Raw genomic sequence first — 21,955 nt, forward strand, 5'->3', positions numbered from 1 at the left:
AACTGACTCTCAGATATAAAAAAAACAACCTTTAACCACATCTTCTCTGCTCATTTTAATTCTAGACAAAGAGGGATAGTTATTTCGCTACACAAATCTATTGCTTTTACTCATACTCTTATGCCTTTTCGTTGCGTCGTCCTGCAAAGCACTGATCACTTCCACTTGTTAAGAACTGGCATTGGCCTCAACCTCAGTCTGGACTTTAGATTGGAATGAAAGTCTCCCACCCGAGATCGCAAGACCATCGGGTGTTTCGTGGGTTGTTGTCAGGAACAGCAAGCGAGAAGATAAAATAAAAGTGGGGATGCAGAGCTGGCTGTCGCATCCAGCTGCAAAAACAACCAATGCATCTCTCAAAAACACAATGGAGGAGCTACAATCAGAGATTTAATACAACTGCTTTATCCAGGAGTGTTGTCCGCTGATTGTAACTGAATCCAGTGCCTCAGTGGAGTTACCGGGCCAGAATCTACACCGCCAGGACTGGAGTGAATCTGGTAAGGGAAGGGGCGGAGCGTTCTGTCCTTATGTACTTCAGAACTGATGGCAACAGTAGAATTATAGACAGTCACTCCTAACCGTACTTAGAGGCCATGTCCAGTCAGTGCAGACGCTTCTATCTACCTCGCAAGCTAATGGTGTCACGATCACTGGCGTGTGTTTTAAGGGAGGACCAGATGCAGACAACGCAGGCAGAACTGAATTTAACAAAAGGGAGCTGGTTTATGGGGCAGATGGAAAAACATTAAAAAAGGCAATGTTGTTGCAGGGGACGTTAATAAGACATATTTAAAATCAGTACTCCCCAAATTGCACCAACATGTTAAGTGTACATGAGCAGAGGGGACAGGACAGTGGACCATGTGTAGAATAACATCAAGCGGGCCTAAAATCCAACACCCCTCCTCCACCTAGGACAATCTGACCATCTCTCTTCCCTGTCTCCACCTCCCTTAGGAAACAAACCTCTCCAAGCACCCAGGTCACTGAACCACCTAGGTTTTTCCTAACCAAAAATCTTGGATGACGAGTGAAGTACATGCTCTGATCTCGTAACTCAGCCTTCATGCTGAGGGACCGTTCTCTGTACAGCACTGCCAGGGACAACCTGAGGAGGAGGAGCATCAAACGGGCCAAAGAAGGCCTGCAGGAGGAGTATAGAGGGCTTCCTCACTGACAACAACTCCCGCCAGGTGTGAAGAGGCATTCAAGCCCTCACCAGTGTTTGAGGCGGATAGTCTCTCAGCACATGCTGCCTACTGCCCTATCTCGATCTCTACCAGTTTGTTTACAGACCAAATCAGTCTACGGAGGATGACAGGAAGAATTAAGTGAGGATGCTCTTCATGGACTACAGCTCAACATTCAACACCATCATCCCAGACATCCTTACCAACAAACTGGACCACCTCAACATCCCCCTGCCACCTGCTCCTGGATCACAGGATTTTCTAACCAACTGGAGTTGAGACAGCGTACAGGGCGGCGCGAGAGAATTTGTCCCACTGGTGCTCAGAAAACAACCTGAAGCTCAATGTCCTTAAAACAAAAGAACTCATAATGGACTTCAGGATGCAGTGACAGCTCCACTCCCCTGTCATTGTAAATGGAGAACAGGTGGAATCTGTCTCCACCTTCAGGTGTTATTTATTCCTGCTTTTATATTTTATTCTAGCACACTCTGTGTGAAGCACTCACAATTTCTTGTACATGTACAATGACAATAAATGACTATTCTACTCTATTCTATTGTTATTGGAGGAGATTCTATCACCAGACAGTTCCAACAGACATCTACATAACTCACAATCCAAAGAAATAATTAAATTCTATAAGAATGATTTTATTTTTGGTGAAGATATTTGACTAAAACAAGTACCAAGTGGTGATTTAATACCTTTCTGCTGACTTTGACATATACATTAAAAAGGAGTCATCCACGTCATCTACAAAAAGCAGAGATGAGATTCTGAGGCCGCTACTTGGTTATACCTAGAAATACTGTCCATAAATGTTGTGAACAAAAGTGACAAAGAGCAGTCTCCCACTGTAAATTAGTCTAACAGATTGCTGGCAATAAGGGATCAAGCTTTCGCTGCAGTTGTACATGGACATGGAATGGCTCATAAGAGCAGGCCAGACACCCCATGCTCCTACAGCGCCCTCCACAAGCATACAAAGCACACGTAGATTGGTTGGACAAACTTCCACATATATTCACGCTGAAACATCCTTGAGAGGATAAAGAGCTGGCCCATGGTTCCACTACTAGGATGGAAACTGCATTGTTGTCCTGGACCTGGGATTGTTCTAACAGACATATTGTCCTTTCCAATACCCCGGCCTAGTTGAAGCACATCCTCCAATCCGCTTTCTTAAAGATGGCATTCACCATCCCAGTCTGAAAATCCTGAGACACCACTCCAGATCTCCACACAATGTTACAGAGGAGTGTCAAACATGACATTCCTACAACATCCAGAGCCTTCGGGAGTCAAGCCTTTCTCAAGGAGGCTTGTTCCAAGACATTCATTGAGGTGAGCGTGACTACATCTACCCGGTATCTCTCAGCCTCATGCACTAGCTCAGGGTCCATCCCCACCAGAGAGGTGGCGTTCCATGTCTCGATTACCAGCCTCGATAGGAGGGGATTGGTCCGCCAAGGCCTCCACTCTTGGCTGCCCCTGACCGCTATGATGCCCCCTGTGAGTGGCAGGCCTATGGGATGTTGGGCCCATGTCGTCTCTTTGGGATGCGTCCAGCTGGGTCCCATGAACAGTATAGAGTAACTTGGGCCGACTGTTTTTGATTTAGAGTTACAGAAATAAAATTGAGTTGAATTAAGTAGTCATTGTGTTTTTACATGTCTATATCCACAAATGGTTTCCATAATGTTTACCAAATATCCAAGGAAATACAGTGTACAAGCCTAAAACTGAATATGTAAAATTCTAACAAGTATGAAAGTGAATCATTTGGTATAACCACTTTTATTCTGCAACACAACATGAACTCATTTGGTCAAGCATTCTTCTAATCTCTATTAGTAGTCCTCATAAATTGTTCTGCACGATTCTTTAAGGATATTCTAAAGCTCCTCTTTGGATGCAGACTGCCTTTTGTTTTGTTCTCCGTCCAGATGATTCAACAGTGCTTCAACAATGTTGTCCAAGCTCTGGTTGCAACTTTTGTCAAAGAGCTAGTGAGATCTAGCCTCTGCATGAGTTCAGCACTATTGTGAGGGATATACCATAATGTCCCATCATCAAGTGCCAATTTGTCTACAGCCACTTGCTATGCAAACCCTTTGAATCCTTTTATCTCCAAGTCCGTGTGCTATGGTCGGAATAAAGGATCTTTCTTAACCTTCCTCTTTTGTCTGATCATTTCCTAAAAATGTTTAAATGTACAATAATGAATTACACAGAGGTGGTGTGGGAGCCAAGTTAATATAGTACATATATTTCAGTATTTATATTTACTGTCAAACTTATTTTGTGTAATTAGTAATTTAATAAGTAAATTCATGGGTAATGAAAGTTATTTTATTGCATTCGTGTTGGCTTGGTTAAGTAAAACTGTGAATACCTTTGGTTTAAAAGTCCCGTGGAAATTTTTTCCTCTTCAGATGAACGTAGACGAGTGAAGCAATAGCTTTACATTTTCACTACATGCGACTCTGGATACCTTTGGAAAAATATTCATAACCATCTCACAGACAAACATTATGTACTTTCAATTTGTTAATATGTTTTACTCTTTTTTTAAACTCAGTGGTTTCAGTGCCTTTGGTACATTTACCCCTAACAGTGACTCAATCTCTGACTCGATTTCTAGAAGGTGAATGTGTCTTAAATGAAGCCAAATATCCTTCTGATGTGGAATGTTATTTACAGGCATGGTTCCAGGTTTTCTCCACTGGTGTATAATGGCTCTCACCGTGGCTCACTGGAGCATCACAGCTTTAGAAATGGCTTTATAACCTTTTCCAGACTTGTTTCTCAGGTGTTTCTTTAGATTGTGGCGTGATGTCTGGCTTTTTGAGATCTTTCAGTCTGCCGCACTTTGTCAGACAGGTTCTATTTAGGTGTTTTGATTCAACAGCTCTGCCAGTAATCAGGTGTGTTTAGTGAAACTGAACTCAATTACTATTTTTACACAGGACCAGTCAGGTTTGCAGAACTTTTCTCCTTTAATCAATGAAATCATCATTTAAACACTGCATTTTGTATTTACTTGGGTTATAATCTGAAACATGTAAGTGTGACAAATATGCAAAACACTAGGAAATCAGGAAGGGGGCAAACATTTTTTGGCACTATTGTAGGAATCAGTTCTTTTAACATTTACCGTTTCTCTAAGAAGTAAACTGTAGTCCTGAAGTACCTTAACGTCCTCTGATTTAACGAGCTCGGTTTCATTGACGATTCATTTCCAAAATGTTCCTGTAACAAAGCCTTAGCTTGAGTATAACGTCTTGTGCTATTTCCCTTGGGTGACCTCTTGTAAATTGCAACAAAATTACTTTCAGCACTTTTTTTAAAGTCTCTCATAAACAACTGATGCTCCATCTCTCCTTTAGTCAGAGATTACAATTACTGTTGTTGTACTAAGTTTTTATTTCATTTTGCTTTTTCAAAACACAGTAATAGTTGCTGCCATTGCCTAAGCAATTATTGAAATTAGAAGTGGTTCTCCGAAGCAAATTATCATTGATGTACATATATTGAGCGCTGGCTTGAGCATTGAAGCCTTATTCACCAGCTCCACCTTGTCATCCACATATGGACACTTCCTACTTCAAATCTCAGATGGCAACAGCCAAAGCGCCATAATCAAATCTACAAAATGGTAATCCAACACCAGTGACTGACATCGTGAGATACAGAATCTCCACAGATCGGAAGAATGTTTGAGTTGTTGTCGTGCTAATGAATCAATTTAAGACAACTAAAGCACTCTCCTAATGTTGTTAATATGTTGTCTTTTTCTGTTGCTCAAGGTGTGGCCATTAGCAGTTATGCTAAATACTGCTACAGGAAACTGACAAAAGCTGCACTCACTGGAGCCAAGAAGGTACGGAGCGCTGTCTGTCCACATGTCTTTACTTCCCCTTTTCAACCTAGTCTTTATTGACACAAATGTTCATTTCAGTGATGCAGCCTGCAAAAGAAGAACATGTAGACATGATATTTATGAGTATAAATATATTCATAAATATGTAGTATGTAGTTTAGTGTATTTAAATTTGTAAGCCTAGGAGAAACAATACCTGACTATTAACGAGGAAGAAATGGAAGGAGCAATTGGAAGAACTGTACATTTCAGCCAGTTTATTTAATAATCTAAAGCTCTTAAGAAGGTTTATTACACATTTTATACCCTTGATCGCTATAACCTAATGTCTAATAATTTTGGAAGGGCTATGTTATCAAGAAACAGATCAATTTTGTGTTTAGATGAGCTCATCTGTGGTGAATATATATTTGTTTTCTGATGAGATGAGAATGAACTTATTTTTCCTCTCATCACAGCTTTTCCTGCCTCCCAGAGACCACATACTGATGTTCCAGGCAGGTCATTATAGTCTAAATATAAAGCCCACTCTTTTTTAAAATATTTAATAATATCTTCATTTATAAGCAATAATGTGTTAAATTTCCAGTTTTTACTTGGCTGAATGACCTACTTATGTATTAGAATTAAAGACAAGGGAGCATGATCCTTGACAGGTATAAGGTGTATTTCAGTGTCTGAAATGTCACTCAACAGTGAGCTGCTGACTAGGACATAATCCAGACAAGAGTTAGAAAGTAAACTCATGTGAGAGGAAAGTATGTTCCCATGGTTGACGTGTAGAGATCGCCAAAATCCATAATCGCTCAAGTACTGTTTAACTATATTTGTGGATTTTTTCACTGACATCTTAATACTTGATACTTTTGAACGTTCCTTTAGTACTCAAAATGCTCTCAGCTCTGCCTCAGCTGCCCTGCAGTAACTTATCTGTGTGTGTCTGTGTGTGCGTTTCTGTCACACTTTTTCAGGGTGTGCAGAAACCCTGCATAGAGGAAATCAAGCATGCCAGGAACGCCATCTTCAACCCTTCCATGTTTGGGTCCTCCCTTGAGGAGGTCATGGCACTCCAGAAGGAGCGATATCCAGACCGCCAATTGCCATGGGTACAGACTCGCCTCTCTGAAGAGGTTCTGTGTCTCAATGGAGACCAAACAGAAGGCATTTTCAGGTGAGTGAGGAAAGGAGCTAATGGGACCAAATAGCCGATAGAAGACTGCACAGTATGAAAACAGATGTGAAAAAATGAAACAAAATAAAATTAATGCTTTACAAACATTAAATTCTGTGAAGCATTTAATGACTATTTAATGTGTTATTAGTTAGTGGAACCATGCAAAATCTTACTATAAATAATTTCTTGGTCACATGCTCTTAAAGTACATAAGTCTTGGTCAAAATGTGGAGCTTGTCATGTTGCATTATTTTTGCCAGCCCTCAAACTTCTTAATTACAGAAGGTAACCAGGTTAAGTTTTAAGGGCTGACAAACAGTCAGTTTAAAACAAAGTTGGGCAAGTTAATGACATATAATCTTTTAATACAGTGGGGCAAAAAAGTATTTAGTCAGCCACCGATTGTGCAAGTTCCCCCACCTAAAATGATGACAGAGGTCAGTAATTTGCACCAGAGGTACACTTCAACTGTGAGAGACAGAATGTGAAAAAAAAATCCATGAATCTCACATGGTAGGATTTGTAAAGAATTTATTCGTAAATTAGGGTGGAAAATAAGTATTTGGTCACCTCAAACAAGGAAAATCTCTGGCTCTCACAGACCTGTAACGTCTTCTGTAAGAAGCTTTTCTGTCCCCCACTCGTTACCTGTATGAATGGCACCTGTTTGAACTCATCATCTGTATAAAAGACACCTGTCCACAGCCTCAAACAGTCAGACTCCAAACTCCGCCATGGCCAAGACCAAAGAGCTTTCGAAGGACACCAGGAAAAGTATTGTAGACCTGCACCAGACTGGGAAGAGTGAATCTACAATAGGCAAGCAGCTTGGTGTGAAAAAATCAACTGTGGGAGCAATCATCAGAAAATGGAAGACATACAAGACCACTGATAATCTCCCTCGATCTGGGGCTCCACGCAAGATCTCATCCCGTGGGGTCAAAATGATCATGAGAACGGTGAGCAAAGATCCCAGAACCACACGGGGGGACCTGGTGAATGACCTGCAGAGAGCTGGGACCAAAGTAACAAAGGTCACCATCAGTAACACACTACAACGGCAGGGAATCAAATCCCGCAGTGCCAGACGTGTTCCGCTGCTGAAGCCAGTGCATGTCCAGGCCCGTCTGAAGTTTGCCAGAGAGCACATGGATGATACAGCAGAGGATTGGGAGAATGTCATGTGGTCAGATGAAACCAAAGTAGAACTTTTTGGTATAAACTCAACTCGTCGTGTTTGGAGGAAGAAGAATACTGAGTTGCATCCCAAGAACACCATACCTACTGTGAAGCATGGGGGTGGAAACATCATGCTATGGGGCTGTTTTTCTGCCAAGGGGACAGGACGACTGATCCGTGTTAAGGACAGAATGAATGGGGCCATGTATCGTGAGATTTTGAGCCAAAACCTCCTTCCATCAGTGAGAACTTTGAAGATGAAACGAGGCTGGGTCTTCCAACATGACAATGATCCAAAACACACCGCCCGGGCAACAAAGGAGTGGCTCCGTAAGAAGCATTTGAAAGTCCTGGAGTGGCCTAGCCAGTCTCCAGACCTCAACCCCATAGAAAATCTGTGGCGGGAGTTGAAAGTCCGTGTTGCTCGGCGACAGCCCCAAAACATCACTGCTCTCGAGAAGATCTGCATGGAGGAATGGGCCAAAATACCAGCTACTGTGTGTGCAAACCTGGTAAAGACCTATAGTAAACGTTTGACCTCTGTTATTGCCAACAAAGGTTATGTTACAAAGTATTGAGTTGTATTTTTGTTATTGACCAAATACTTATTTTCCACCCTGATTTACGAATAAATTCTTTACAAATCCTACCATGTGGATTCATGGATTTTTTTTTCACATTCTGTCTCTCACAGTTGAAGTGTACCTCTGGTGCAAATTACTGACCTCTGTCATCATTTTAAGTGGGGGAACTTGCACAATCGGTGGCTGACTAAATACTTTTTTGCCCCACTGTACATATATTTGGATATCAGATTTCTCTTCTAGCCACAATTATGTGTCAGTTTTCAACATATTTTTAATGCATTTCAAAAATGATGAAGAAACATTTGTGTTTGTATAAGAGTTGCTACAAGTCTTTGTGAGTAGTTATGTGGTCAGCAGGTTGTGTGTGTTGTATCTGCTGTCTGCATGTCTGAGATGAAGCTCTTGTACATCCTTGTGTTTCTGGTTCTCACACTCTTTATGCAAAACAACTATGTAGCATAAGAAGAGGGCCGGAAGTGTAAATATCCTGTGACATTTGATCTCCAGAGTACCAGGGGACATAGATGAAGTCAATGCCCTCAAGCTGCAAGTGGATCAATGGAAAATCCCTACAGGACTGGAAGACCCACACATTCCTGGTACACATACACACTGTTGAATAGTGCTACTGAACACTGTGTCTCTGCAGCCCAGATATGATCCGTCTGCAGTAGATTGAGATGTTCAAATGACTTTCGTTCCTGAATAAGTGCTTTCTTAGAAATCTCAATTGGTGTCCTCTTCTGTATCTGCAGCCTCTCTGCTGAAACTTTGGTACAGGGAGCTCGAAGAACCGCTTATCCCTCACGAGTTTTATGAGGAGTGTATCACTCACTATGACAACCCAGAAGCAGCTGTCGGTGTGGTGCTGGGCCTGCCACATATCAACAAACTGGTGCTCTGCTATCTCATTCGATTCCTACAGGTAACACAAATATGCACAGGTTAGCACAGCTTGTCTAAGGAGCTGGAAAGAAAGCGAGTGGACTTTTTAACATTTCTTGAACACATTCCACCTCTCATCGAAGAGGCTTCTTAATTTCTAAAACCAAATGGTGGAAAATCCCAGGGATTTAAACCTAGTCCCTTAACCTGACTTACTATTAATCATGCACATCTGCCAGGGTGTGAAAAAAGGTATGGGTCATTACACTGGTTTCAAGTGAAACCAGTGTGAGACTTTGCATCACCCTGTCATGTGACCTGTTGAGATGACCCCATGCAACATGAGTTTAGGCACCTGGGAAGGGATCTCGAGACTGAATTGTAGGGGGCTGACAGCTGATGGCATAAACCACCCACTCTGTTCAAAGGTGGTCATTCACAGTGGACATATATGGCCTATTTTTCTTCTATGTCAAACCATCAGTCTTCTCCATCCAAAATTTGAACCTTTGCATCATCCCAAGACTGAGCTTTTTACTTAGAGCAGGTCATCTGCTAATTGTAAAGTTGGTGGTTCGATCCCAGGCTGCTCCAGTCAAAGTGCCAAATATGTTTGGGTAAGATACTAACCCTAAGTTCCTCTCTGATGCATACATCAGAGTATGAATGTGTGTAAATAGTAGATAGAAAGCACTTAGATAGAACAAGCATAGCAAAAAGTGCTTGTATGAATGGGTGAATGAGGCAAGTTGTGTAAAGCGACATATAACAACCAGTCCGTTTACCATTTTCCAGGTGTACAGCTGAAGTGGGATTTATAGTCCTGCAAATGTGTCCGTCCCGTACACTTTTCGTTTGGGCAGATAGAAGAGAAATATGTTTAAAAAGGGTTACAAATGTGTACAGTATGGTCCACAAACATAAATGAAGATTTATGAACGTGTGCAGTGATTTGTGTTTAACTTTTGAAGACTCACAAGCATGCGCTTCAATTCAGACTCAAATACAAAGCAATTTGACCACATATGAAACCATTTTAAAAATATGTATGCCCAAACCTGAATAAATACTGGTCATTTATACACAACTTGCCTCAAAAGGGTTGCAAATGTGTACGATATGATCCACAAGCATAAACTAAGATTTACAAATGGTTATCTGCACAGACATTTGTGCGCACAGAAAGGTTTTTGGATGGTAAAATTATCAGATTTGTAAAGCTGAGCTTGATAAGTTGTGCTTGACGTACCTGGCTGTCTTTGGTTGTGAAGTCTTTCCGTTTTAGTCTGGGCATTAATTGAAAGTAGTAAGTTTTGGTTTGGAGTGTTGGAATTTCTGGAGTTGTCTTTCTTTCTCTTTCGTGTGTTGTGCCAACTGTGCCTTGTCCACAAACCTCTTATGAAATGGAAGAAGGTAGAAGTTTTGTGAGTTCCTGCAGGGTCAGGTTGATCTCACTTTGGAGTGCTCTTCATACTTACTTACTTTGCTCTCTATAAGATCGGCCTCAGCTCTTGTCCCTTGACTGTAGACTCAAGGTGCAATCTCTTGGGAAGCAGTCCGGATTGCATCTCAAGTTAAAGCATGGGTGGTTTCTGTAGTCCGTATATTTGAACCCTAACTAGGATTTAAATACCTGGGACTTTATAACTGAAGCGTGAGAGGTGAAACGTCTTCAAGTAATTTAAAGAAGTTGCTTTCTTTCCAAGCTCCTTAGACTCCTTAGACTACCATGACCTGGATAGAGACATGTTAGCACAACTTATACTTCAACCCCAATTCCACAAAGGTTTGGATGCTGTGTGAAATAAATAAAAACAGAATGCAATGATTTGCAGATTTTGTAAACCCATATTTTATTCACAATAGAACACATAAAATATATCAAATGTTCAAACTTAGACACGTTTTTCACTTTTAATAAAGATATTAGCTAATTGTGAATGTAATGGCAGCAACACACCTCAAGAAGGTTGGCACAGGGGTAACAAAAGGTTTAAAAAGTATGTTATACTAGAAAGGATGAACATTTGCAAGTAATCAAGTTAATCATCAGTATTATGACTGGGTGTGAAAAGTACCTTAGAGAGAGAGTGTTTCTTAGAAGTAAAGATGGGATAACTACTGCCTCTGTTGTTGGATCAGCCTTTATTTGTCCTTTCTTCACAATGAAACCAAGCAATGACAAAAGTTCTGCGTGGAACTCGCACTTCTCACCTTTAACGTAGAACTTGTTCCCAAGAAGTTGTTGAAGCACTTGTCAGACAAGGCTTTCATGTTCCTGGACTGACTCTGAGAAGATCAAGATGTCACTGAGATAGGTGAAGGTGAAGCAGTTAAGGAAATCTCACAGAATGCTGTTGACAAGAGCCCCTAAACACAGAAGGGACGCTGGTGAGACTGAACGTCAGTACCAGATACTTTTGGAGAAGATGGTTCTCCAAAACCATCAAGCCAACCATCTGGTTCAGAAGACGACAAATGAAACTGGTATTTGTTTTTAAATTGTGATTTCTCTCAGACCAGTGAAATAAATACAGGGATGGAGAGTTTTGTATTTCTTTTCAACCAAAAAGAAACACCAAATGGTGAGAAAGAGGGACGGATGATTCCAGGTGCGAGAGAGTCAGAGATATAAAATTTTAAACATTAAATAAAAAAATATTCATAACCATCTTACTGATGTAACATTATGTCCAGCTACTTTCGGTACCATTGATATGTATTTAGACTCTTTCTCCTCTTGATCTTTCTGAATTAACTTCAGTCATTACTTCCTCCTAACCATCAATGAGTCTTTTAGACCTCATTCCCACAAGACTGCTCAAAGAAGTCCTACCATTAATTATTGCTTCAGTCTTAAATATGATCATATACACTACTGGTAAAAGGTTTCCAGGTTTCCAGGTTTTAATTAAAAAATTATGGAGTTTAATGTCTCGTTGCACTCTGAAATGAAAGCATCGTACAAATAAGCAGTTGGAGTTAAAAAAGAAATCAATTTATAAACCAAAATGTTTTTTAAACTTCTGACTCATCAAAGTTGCCACCTTTGGCAGATGTAACAGCTAAAAACACCCGTGGCGTTCTGTCTACAATAGAAATCAAATATTCTTCGGAAGCTTCTTCTCTATCTGTTGTAGAAGTTCCCATAAATGTTGGCAGTTGTAGCGTGCTTTGCTTTCACTCTTCTGTCCAGTTCATCCCAAATCATCTTGATGGGGTTTAAGTGTGGAGGCTGTGCTGGCCGCTCCATGTTTTCAAGCTTACCATCTTGTTCTTTTTTGCTGAGGTAGTTCTGGACTTATGTTCTGGGTTGTCTAAGGAGCTTGGAAAGAAAAGCGTCTGAACTTCTTTAAGTTTCTTGAAGACGTTTCACCTCTCTCATCCGAGAAACTTCTTCACTTCTAACATCTGTGACCTGGAAGTCCCAAGGTCAAAATGGGACACGCCCTCCTTCACAACATCTGTCATCCTACCACCTACCATCCCCACCGTACATGCCCCTCCCTAGTCCTGGTTATGAATAAATAAAGCACCTTGAGGCAACTGTTATTGTGATTTTCTGCCAAATAAATAAAGTTGAATTGAACTGAACATGACTGGATATTAAAACAGCATCTGAGAGCGGGTGAGTTATAAAGAAGAATGTATGTAGAGCAGATAAAAGACTGATAATGTTAATGATTCTTAGTGTAAACCTGCAAAGAACTTTGCTATTTCATCATCTACTTTTGAGTATTTGTGTTGCAATGAATGATATATAATGATATATGACATTTTTGAGTAACATATCTGATATTTGGTTATCTTAATACCAATCCACACTAAACTGATCTATTACCACTGAAAATGTGTTGTGAATTTTGGCAGAAACTACAACAAAGGAGACTATGGAAAACTATGAATACTATGAAATTTTATTTAAAGAATCTGAAAACATTTGGCTTTTAAAATTACAGCAGTTGGTCTCAACAGTTCTGAAAAGCTGAGAACTGTTGTTAAAACAAAAAAGCTGCAGCACAATGGGAGTCCCATTTACATAGTGTTGCCAAATTAAATGACCATGATCAGATATGAGCTTTAGAGAAACACAAAACATAATCTTTTTCCAGCACTGTAATATTATGCCTGCCAGATCATCACAGTATGCTTAAGACCTTGAAATGTTATTGCATTTATTAGATAGAGATCTTTCCTTGTGTTTGTCTAGGTATTTGCCCAGCCTGCTAATGTGGCCATCACCAAAATGGATGTGAACAACCTGGCCATGGTTATGGCTCCCAACTGTCTGCGCTGCCAGTCTGATGATCCTAGGGTCATCTTTGAAAATACTCGCAAGGAGATGTCCTTTATCCGGGTGCTCATCCAGCGGCTAGACACCAGTTTCATGGATGGAATCCTATAACCCCCAGCTGCACACAGTCATCCTCCATACTCACTCACTCCTGCTTCCTCCGCACTCCCTTTAACTTGCTCCATCACATTTCAGTACTGTCCAGCACAAGAACATCGAAATACACATTTTATTGCTGCTGGATGCTTAATCTCCAATGTGTTTACTTTCCTAAAAGCATCAGAAAACTGCCTTGATTTGAATATGTCCATTCAGCATTTTCAGATGAAACTGCTATTTTTCTGTTTCTCCAGGCGTAGTTAACACTTGTGTTTTATATTAGCGTTACAAGGTTTTCACATGACAATACAGTGTGTGCCTTCACATACATTTCTACAGTATACACTTAGGGTAGAGGAATAGGAGGGATTTAGGAAAGATCTCAATTCATTAGATCCAAAGGTTCATTTTAGTTCTTGGAGTTCTGACCTCAAAGGTTGACTCCTGGTTGCTTATTACATAATATTCCTTTTTTTTCCCTACTTCAGCGTACACCAGTGTCCCAGAGGATTCCACTTTCTGCAATCTTCAGTACTGTCCAAACCGTTATAGAGCAGTAAAAATCATCGGCACAGGGATCGGGTCAAGTTATGGCAGCTGAAAACATTTTGAATTTTTGTTTGCTGCCAGTGAGAACAAAGCTGCTGTTCAAACACACTGCGTGCTGCATTGTGTGTGACTGCAACAATCAAACACAGATCAATTTCATTTTATTTATGTAGCACCAAATCACAACAATAGTCGCCTCAAGGCACTGTATACTGTCAGGTAAAGACCCTACAATGATAGACAGAAATTCCCAACAATCAGGCTACCCCCTAAGAGCAAGCACTTAATGACAGTGGGAAGAAAAAAATCTTTGAGGAGGAAGAACCCTCTGGTAGAAGGAACAGCCATCTGTAGCTGGTTGGGAGTAAGGGGAAAAACAGAGCTGAGTGAGCGATAACAAAAGACGCTGTGGAAGAAAGACAGGGTTTAATAACAAGTAATAATTAAACATGATTTAAACACCTGTGGTTTTAAAGAAAAAGATAATGTGACAACCTTTCTGACTAATTAGACAATTTGTGAAGAGAGCATGAACACTAGCTCACAGACTCCTTGTTTTTTTGGATGTGACTGCTCTGATCAGTGTGTGAATGTGTGCGTGAATGGGTGGATGACTGGATGTGTAAAGCGCTTTGGGGTCCTTAGGGATTAGTAAAGCGCTATATAAATACAGGCCATTTACCATTTACCATTTGATCACTATAATTGTTAGTACGTGCTACACATGAGGTCTGAATTGAACAAAACATTTTGTATGCCGCATTATGAAAAAAAGTTGGCTGTTTATGTGGCTCACTGTTGAGAAATGTTAACATAACAAGTTACTTCCAACATGCAGATCTTGAAAAGTCTGGAATTAAAGAACTAAAGGTCAGACCAGGTAAGATGAGTGACAGTACAGGAGAATACTTTTTCAGGAGACAACTATTTCATCTTCTGCAATACTTTATCACAAACTAGACTCTGAATGACGCATAGAAAGCCCTGAATCTGTTTAAAAAGGGTTATTAAAGTGGAGTTTCCACATTTGAACAAACTGAAAATGGTTAAAAGAAATCTTGCGCACTAAAACCTCAATCTCCTCATATACAGTCCTCTAAAAAAATTAAAGGGATGCTTTTGAATCAGAGTATAGCATCAAGTCAACCAACTTCTGTGACAGTGAGCTGGTCAGATTAAGTAGCAGAGAAGGTTGTATCAATTGTTTTGATGTTACTTCAATTAACATTTCATTAAGTCTAGGTGCACTAGAGGAGCGTCTGTGAGGAAAAAACCCAAAACAGGAATGGCTTTGCAGGTGAATGACATTTTTTCCCCTCCTTGTCTTTTCTGACTGTTTATATCCACTAGTTTTGCATTTGGTTAGGGTCATTGTCACTATTGGTGACAATGGCAGTGCCTGCATCTTTTAGAGGCTGCACAGGTAGTCCAACTCCACCAACATGGCACATCAATACGTGCCATTGCCAGAAAGTTTGCCATGTCTGGAGGTTCCAGGAGACAAGTACTTACTCCAGGAGATCCACCAGTAGGACAACTCAAAGCCCTACAAAATGACCTCTAGCAGGCCACTGGTGGGAATGTCTCTGACCAAACAGTCAGAAATAGATTTCATGAGGATGGCTGATGTCCTCTAGTGGGCCCTATGGTCACTGCCTGGCACCAGGGAGTCCGATTGGCATTTGCCATTGAATAACAGAATTTGCAAGTCCACCACTAGCACATGTTACAGATATGAAAGGGTCTGGAGAAGCCATGGAGAACCTGTAATATTGTTCATCATGACCAGTTTGGTGGTGACTGTCTGCAAATGCATATCCTTGGAAGGACACAGGGACCTCTACAGGCTAGGCAACAGAACCCTGACTGCCATTAGGTATCGGGAGGAAAGCCTTGGAACGATTGTCAGACCCTACGCTGGTGGAGTGGGTCCTGGTTTCCTCCCCAGTTGTTGGTGGGTGAAGGATAGAACGCCTCTGGGACATTATGTTTCAGTCCACACAAAACAGGAGCCCATTGATGCTCTGGTCCAGATCTGGACGGAGATCCTCCAGGACACTATCGGTCTTCTCTTTAGGAGCATGCCTCAATGGTGTTAAGGGGGCCATGGGGCCATACAAACTATTAAAATACTGCAGCATTTTGAGTTGCGGCAATGAAATTTCTGCGAAATGGACTAACCTGCTGCATCATTTTTTAAACTCTCATTTCGGGGCATCTTTGAATTCGGCCTTCTATATGTTGACAATTTTTATTTGCCTCAAATGATGTGGCATTCTTCAATTCCTAACATTACCAAGTCCATATTAAAATAAATACCCAACATGACTTTTTTCCCCACTGAGTTGACTTGATGTGGTTTCAAAGTGTACCTTTAATTTTTTTTAAGCAGTGTATGGATCACTGTATATTACAGACACTAGGTTCAGTGTCACTACTGATAGCATGAGGCGATTCCACCCTGAGCACACCTAAGCTCGACTTCTGGTCTGGTCAGTACATGGATGAGAGCCCACCTGGGACAGCTTGTAGTTGTGGCAGCTGTGGGTCAGGTGGTAGAGTTGTGTCTATCTGAAAGATTGGTGGATACATCTCTGGCTCCTCCTGTGCATGTCTCAAATAATATTGAACACTGAGTTGCCCGGTATCTGACTGAGAGAACTCACATTTGAGAAATTCTGCATTATGAAACATTTGCATAAATGTCCAGTGCAGAAAAATAAATCTAAATGTGTATATCTTTTTGTATTCTTTCCACTATTCCGAAAGAAGACATACTATGAAACCAAAATAACACAAAAACACTAACGGTAGTGTCTCGCCTTAAGCAGGTATTTGTGTAACTGGGAGAATATTTTAATTCTTCCTGTATCAACGATGGCTATGTTATCACCATACAATTACAGTAAAACTTGTACACAGTTATAGTGCGAACAAAATAGTAACCTTCAGTGGTTTCTGGTGTGGAAAAAATGTAAATGACCTTGCACTCTGGAAATTTTGATGAAACGCTCATGTCCTTTCACTCTGCCATAGTATTTGGTGCTGTTCAGTTAGTCCTGAGCCATCCATGAGCAACACATCCAGGAAAGCAGCTGATAGCAGCACTGCCAATAATGCTGTCAAACACAGCACTGCAGCCCATACCTCTTGACAGGGAAGTGAGAAGTGACAGCTCTTCCATAATACTCCCATCCCAGAGAAAAAGTCCTCATCCACCACCACCTTAGGTCCACTAGTCCTTTCTACACACTGATGACATGTGGATGTGTCTGTCTCCATGCATGTTTGTCCTTCTGTCCATAATTGTTTACAGATTGTAGCCATCTGTACTCTTTGTGCTCTTTGTCTATGAGCAAGTACTGTTGTTACTTGTGTTTGCGATTTGTTTTAATATGTAACAGAATTTCTTTTTTTATTTTTTAACACATTCTTTTATATGATTTAATTTATTTTGTATTTATTTAAGGATATTTGCTTAATGCCTCCCGAAGATGAGCGCTTGTGTTATTGCACAAGTGTGTCTGCGTATCTTTTCACACATGGTGATGTTTGACTGTGAATCTCAATTTGGATGTGTTTCTTTCCATAATACAGCTGAAAGTCATAGTGTGTCTATACAGCTCACTGACTCAGAAATACACACTCCACATAGATCAAATGTACACTGTCACTGTACATACTATGTAAAAAGAAGTATGTACAGAAAAACAGATAAAAAGGCACCATATGTAATAGAGATTGTTGTGAAAGGACCAGGGTGGGTGAGATTTTTTCAGTTTTATTTAAGTCTAATTAAAGTGTACGTTTTGTTACATTAATCAAAGTGGCAATTTTAACTCATTTCCTCTAACATCCACAGGTTTCTACCTACCACCTGTTAAAAAACAGAAAGTGTTTTAAAGCCCAGAGAAGTCATTTGTCTAGAGAAGGATATTAACTTTTAAGACAGCGGCTGGTGCCTATCCTGGCTCTCACAGGGTGAGAGGCACACCATGGACAGGTCACCTTTTGCAGGGCTAGCTGCACAATTTCTAAGTAAAGCTTACTTAAATGTACTGTCCGTCAACTATTAATTCAAGCTAAACATGTTTTGTTTTGTTTTTTTAAATAAAAATTCATTTTCCCTTCTTCCAAATAAGGAAGCTTGAGGCATGAGCATGATTGGGGAAACTACCTCTGAATTATGGAAAATATACAGTCACAATAAAAAGACAGTATACCCTCCTTAAATTATAAGGTTTTACATGTCAGGGCATAATAAAATATTCTGGTCCTTAGCATTTTAATTAGCAAAGGGCATCCGAGGGTGTCTAATTCGTTAGATCATTACAATATATGAAATGCATCATAATTTCTGTACGCGCTGTTTTCCATTTTGGCTTATTTTCTGTAAGGTAATAATAATAATAATAACTTTATTTATAAAGCGCTTTCAAACAAAGTGCTGTACAACTATTTGAAACTAAAAAGATAAAAAATAAATAAAAACAATACATAGCAATACAGGTAAAAGACACAATACAAGTTAAAAACAGTAAAAATTTAAAACTAAAAGCCATAGAATTAAGACTTGTAAGATAGGGTGAACAAATGTGTCTTCAGCTTAGTTTTAAAAACCTCCACAGAGCATGCCTGCCTAATATCTTGAGGAAGGGTGTTCCACAGAAACGGGGCACAAAAAGAAAAAGCACGCTCTCCAATAGTCTTTTTTCTGGCTCTAGGAACCTTTAGAAGGCCAGAGTCCTGAGATCGGAGAGCACGGGATGGAACGTAAAGATGTAAAAGGTCGGAGAGGTATGAAGGTGCCAGTCCGTTTAAAGCCTTGTAGGTGAGCAGCAGGACCTTAAAATCTGCTCGAACCTGACAAGGTAGCCAATGAAGAGAGTTCAGTATAGGGCTAATGTGCTCAAATTTCCCAGTTCTTGTTAAAATGCGAGCAGCTGCATTTTGCACCATCTGTAGACCTCTAAAACTTTTCTTTGGTAGCCCAGAAAGAAGAGCATTACAATAATCAATGCGTGAGGACACAAATGCATGGACAAGAACCTCTGCAGTGTCGCTTGACAAAACTTGTCTGATTCTGGCGATGTTCCTCAAATGATAAAAGGCGGTCTTTGTTATCTCTTTTACATGAGACTCGAAAGAGAGCACCATGTCGAACCACACGCCCAAGTTTTTTACCTTGTCCCTACAAAAAAAACAACAACTTGGTAGCAGCTCATCAACACATTTGACCAACCCTATAAAAGTCTTGGCATTGTGTTAACACAATTGAAAGGAGGAAAGTAATCAGCAATTATCTTAAAGCAACTGGTTGACTGCTGAAGCATCACTGGGCAAGATGGTGAACCCCAAGATGACCAGCATGCATCCACCACAGTGTGTGTGAATGTTTGAAAGTGCTTAGCCATGATTTGTCATTTGAATTTTTTTTAAAAAACACTAAGTACCAGCCCATTTGCTCTCTCTCAAAATAACATGGCAGCATTGCCTAGCTTTTAAAAACTGTATCTGAATGCACAGTGCCACACATGGAGACACAACAAACACCAAGGGGTGATCATTGGGTTTGTTGAGCAGTCACTGAGTCTACCATGAACACCTTTATATACCAACTATTTCTTGAGTGAAATGTGAGGTTAAATCTGTCCAACAGCTAAAACTTAGTCAGACTTCAGTTATGCAACAATGAAAATGACCCCAAGCACACCAGTAGGTCAACAACAGACTTTGAAATGCTACGGCATGAAGATGAGAGTTGAATGCCCACAAAGCGCAATGAACGGGAAAAAAATTAACTGACAAAATGTAAAAATTGTGGAGGAATTTTTACTCCACTCTAGTCATACAGAAAATGATTACTTCAAATTATTGCTGATAAAAGCTCTAAAATTATGCAGTCTACCTAATTTTTCTACTCACCGCGTCTGCAGTTTATTTTTGGGGGGGTAAATATATAATTACACAGTGAATGTGTTGTTCATCTGATGTTGCATTTAACTAGTTTTAAGAAAACCAGGTAAGAACTACCTGATGTTTTATTCTGTCTTGATATGTAAACCTAAGAACTGACAGAGGGTGTGCTTTATTAATCAGGACTTGTAAACAGGAGTTGACTCAAAGTGCTGTGGTATGTTTGAAATGAAGTGTCTTTGGATCTAGGAAAAAATAGTTTGAAGTATTACAATACTTTATGTATTATTATTATATTACAAAGAATTTCTGAATTTTTCTGTTTCCCAGTAAAGAATTCTCTCATTAATTATGCAACAATATCCAACAGATAAAGTACAGCGAAGTTTTTCAGTCTGAAATAAGACGTGTGTAAACAAACAAACCAAAATCTCAAAATGCACTAATTCATTAAAAACACATTTGTGGTTTGTAATCTACTTGTATGTTTTTTGTCATTGAGAAATGAAAGCATAAGAAACCAGTTTAGCTGAAGTTGTTTCTTGATGACACAGTGAGATGAAGTTCCTCATTCGAGCTCTAAAGACTCCTAACTTATGACAAAACTCAGCTAAACCTTTGAGGGGAAAAAAACAATTAAAATAGACAGTAAAAGTAGTGAGCTAGTGCTCCCCATCCAGGTCAGATGTCACAACACTGACACTTCTCACATGTGACCAGTGAACTCTTAAATGTTTTTAAGAGTTAAAGTTGTCAGACGTTGAAATCATAGACAAAACTTAAACTTGTTTCCCACGACAGCTATTTTTTGTGTGTATGTATGAACACAACCAAATGTTTGATTTCTTTTGGGACCACTTAGTAGGTGAAAATCCTCACGGAGGACCAGACTCATGTTGTGTGTTTGTATTAAATGGAAAAGATGGTTGTAGATAGACCCAGTAAATCAACCAGTGAGCATGCAGAAGTAGGGTCTTAACTGTCTTGAATTTACAAGACATTAGAAAAACAAGCTGAATTAAATACATGTTTTAGTATTTAGATCTAAAAATCCAATAATAAGAGGAAGCTCGTTTTAGTCCATTTTTTCTGACTGCTTTCAGAAAACTGTTTTCTAACAGTTCCTACTAATGAATTTGTGGTCAGTGTAGATGATATAAAACAAAGATGAACAGAAGACTGCTCTCCACTTCAGCTCTCCAGGTTTTCATTTGTATCTAATTGTCCACTGTCACTCACACTCTGTCTTAAAGAAGACTCTGGAAGTGTAACAGATGCTGGTTTAATAAACAATTCATATGGCAAACTAATATGTTGTTGCACAACTCATTATAAAGCAGAACACTCAGTGTTCTATAATCATGCGTCTTTTGAAACGCCCAGAGCAGAGACTGATTTTGGTTCAGACTGTTAGGATCACTGCTTCATATAATCTCTAGCTGAGAGGGACTCATGCTGTATGCTGTCATATGGCTTTTTGGGGATTCATACCAAGTTAGTGACCACAGTCACCCTGCACTGGCAAAAAGAAAAGAGCTTTCTAGAAAGTTCTGACTTTATACGTGCATGAAATATTTTATTCTTTCCTAGCTGTCTTCACGTGTTGCTCACGTAGTCTACCATGATGGATTTCCATTCTTCAACTAGCACAACACAGAAAAGGATTCGGATTTAACTTTATTGTCATTACACATCATGAGTACAGGGCAACGGAATAACGAAAAAATACGTCGAACATCTTTAGTGCGATGCATCCTAAATCTCACAGCAACAGGCTGAATGAAATTTGAGCTGCACAAAGTCAGAGCAGAAAAAGAATGCTATAAGAATGATACAAAGTATCAAAAAATTCCTATTATACCTGTAAAACCCACGAAATATTACTTGTCCAAATGTAAAAGATAAAAGTTCCTAATGGTATAGAGTAACTGAGTCTAAATGTTAGATTGGCTTTTATTGTTAATTATACTATATTACAACTCTAGCACTCAAAGTCTTAACTACTCTCGGTGGAGCTTGGTAGTTACAAATACAACAATATATTTCTTAAATATAAAATGTTGAATTTTCACAGTGTAAAACTGATGCTGACATGATGGCAGAGCTGGTTGGACTATATCCATTTATCTGTAGAGGGTGTTTCAAGGAGGACAAGTGCTTTTAAATAAACACATGATGAAAACTGACAAGATT

General features: G+C 39.8%; 1 protein-coding gene across 4 annotated transcripts in view; it reads left to right on the forward strand.

Annotated features, from left to right (window-relative positions):
• The window catches only part of arhgap39 (Rho GTPase activating protein 39), a 63,093-nt gene extending 42,898 nt beyond the window's left edge, over positions 1-20,195 (forward strand). For 2 of the 4 annotated variants that reach the window (XM_014338783.2, XM_005938397.3), the window contains exons 7-11: positions 5,006-5,079; positions 6,051-6,250; positions 8,527-8,618; positions 8,775-8,944; positions 13,115-20,195. In XM_014338783.2, coding sequence (XP_014194269.1) covers positions 5,006-5,079; positions 6,051-6,250; positions 8,527-8,618; positions 8,775-8,944; positions 13,115-13,309 — 731 coding nt within the window. In that variant the 3' untranslated portion in view covers positions 13,310-20,195. The other 2 variants (XM_042227195.1, XM_005938398.2) reach the window with 2 other exon arrangements.
• The last annotated feature ends 1,760 nt before the right edge of the window (positions 20,196-21,955 follow it).

Source organism: Haplochromis burtoni, unplaced genomic scaffold, assembly GCF_018398535.1.
Source record: "Haplochromis burtoni strain Fernald_Lab_line unplaced genomic scaffold, NCSU_Asbu1 Contig_249, whole genome shotgun sequence".
Lineage (NCBI taxonomy): Eukaryota > Metazoa > Chordata > Actinopteri > Cichliformes > Cichlidae > Haplochromis > Haplochromis burtoni.